We start from the raw sequence: 2087 nt of genomic DNA, 5'->3' as shown, positions 1-2087 counted from the left end.
ATTTGTTTCAAGCTACTTTCGAGCAGATTTTTGGATTGTCAGAATTCCGTAGCATCTTAGGATGAGGCGGGCGTATTTGGCACAACAATTTGGTCGAAAAAAAATATACTCTATATATATTCCAAATATATACTCTAAATATACTCCATTTGAGAAGAGAATACAATGTCTTCTTCGGAAATACGATTTCAAGGACGCACACAAGGAGGCGTACTCGCTAAACAGACAGATCAGCTCGTAAACGGGAAGAGGCAAAAACGTCATCTCGAATTTATGGACAATCTTGAAGCTTTTGGTCGGATGTATGATATTACAGCTCAATATGTACTGCACTTTGAATCAGCTGCAGTTCATTCAGATTTGTTTCCCTGTAAACAGCTTCTGGAATTCGGGTTGGAGGTGGAATAGATTATCTGCTTTAATGTCTCAACTACATAAAATTTACGAGGGAATTCAGTGCGCCTATCGTGTGAGGGAAATACACTACTCGTTATGTGGTAAAGTCGTTCGAACAAATTTAAAAACGGGCAAAACTCACAATCATTTTTAGCCACCACAATGTTCGAAGTATGAAACAGAGCCAAAAGTAGTTGAACAGTGCCCATTTTCCCGTTGGTCCATCGAGATCAGACAATGCTTCCCTTTTTATAGGTATGTTTACGATGGTCATGTGGTATTTTGGCGTGTAATGTGAGTTTATTGATCACGGATTTCCATAACACGTTGTCTGGGGGGGGGATGAAGAACACTGTGTGTTGGTTTCTGTCTAATGAGGTCCCCTCTCCATTAAGTGGCAGGTGAAATAATTAACGAGCTGTTATTATGCCGTACACACCAAGTACAACTTTTGAGAAATTTGTCGAAGTATAGGTAGCTGGGGTGTGTTTACTGGTGGTTGATCGGATGGGAGCTGAATAGACCAAGGCGAACAGATCAACTGCCATCCGATCAACCACGAGTACAACTTTTGAGAAAAGACACAGCCCTCAACGTAAAAAGTAACGATGGTTTGTAAAGGGTATTTTCGGTGCCCGTTTCGCTCATTAGGATTATAGGATGGAGCGAGAATCGACTGATTCATGGCTGCCGACGGTGTCGTTTGAGTGATCGATCAAAATCGCGGAGTCACCGGATACAATTTGACTGCCGAGAGTACACTGAGGTTAGTGCAGAACGAGAATTGACCAGCTTATCTCAAATTGTCGTCAAGTGATAATTTTCACATAAAACTAATTCATGATAAACAAGTACAACCGACTTGAGGGAATTCAATCAAACTGACGTTGAAATCTTTTTTCTCTTTTTAACTAGGAATCTTTCAAGAGGTACAGCCAACAGACAGATCGGAGGATGAATATACCAGCGGAGATCCGCTGAGCGAACCGAACACCCATGCAGGCCAGGATAGATGTCGCAAATGCATAATCATTTCGTTACCCATCGATGGCCAGGAAACACCACAGAAAACATGCCGAAACTGTTCATGTCTACCGTATTTCCTGCAAAAAATCGTTTCTTTAATAAGCGCGGGCTTCGGTACTATGTACGGCGTTTTCGTGCAGCTGAAGGCGTTGCGTCCGCAAAAGCACCAATCGAAATAGTGAAAGACTCAAGTGCAGTAGGGAAAAGGAAATCCATATCTTGCATGCGGAAGTTGCTTTGTGAATAGGAACATTCTATTTTGGCATCGGCGAGCGGTTCGCCGTCGGGAAATTCGACAACAAGTTGATGACTTCGGTGATGTATTCTGCAGTAAATGAACTTTCAACTGTCATAGGAGAACCATGCATGGAAAGAAGGACACGTGCATTTGCATGCAGTGCCGGAAACATTTCTTCCCTAAAGGAAATCTTGGAAATGTGTACAACAAACAGCCAAATGTTATGCTTTTTATTGACCGAAATAACTAGGTTGACTGTTACACACAAACGTTTCGATATCTATTGGGACGCCTCCTATTTTTCTCTCTTGCCTTCGTCCTGAAGTGTGATGTGAACGGTAGTTCAAGGAAGCTGTCAAACATTGGGTAGCCTGCTCGGTGCATCCACCGTGTCGACCAAGTAACCAAGTACAAAACAGCTGTATCC

At 42.4% G+C, this 2087-nt stretch overlaps 1 protein-coding gene across 1 annotated transcript in view; it reads right to left on the bottom strand.

The window, feature by feature from the left end:
• Positions 1–1539: 1539 nt before the first annotated feature.
• The window catches only part of T265_12074 (hypothetical protein), a gene marked incomplete at both ends in the record, with an annotated part of 30743 nt that continues 30195 nt past the window's right edge, over positions 1540–2087 (bottom strand). Inside the window, one exon of the mRNA XM_009179016.1 lies at positions 1540–1747. Within this exon, the coding sequence (XP_009177280.1) occupies positions 1540–1747 (208 nt within the window). The remainder of the gene's footprint in view (positions 1748–2087) is intronic.

Source organism: Opisthorchis viverrini, assembly GCF_000715545.1.
Source record: "Opisthorchis viverrini unplaced genomic scaffold scaffold3165, whole genome shotgun sequence".
NCBI classification, from domain to species: Eukaryota; Metazoa; Platyhelminthes; class Trematoda; order Opisthorchiida; family Opisthorchiidae; genus Opisthorchis; species Opisthorchis viverrini.
This window is presented reverse-complemented; position numbering and strand designations above follow the sequence as displayed.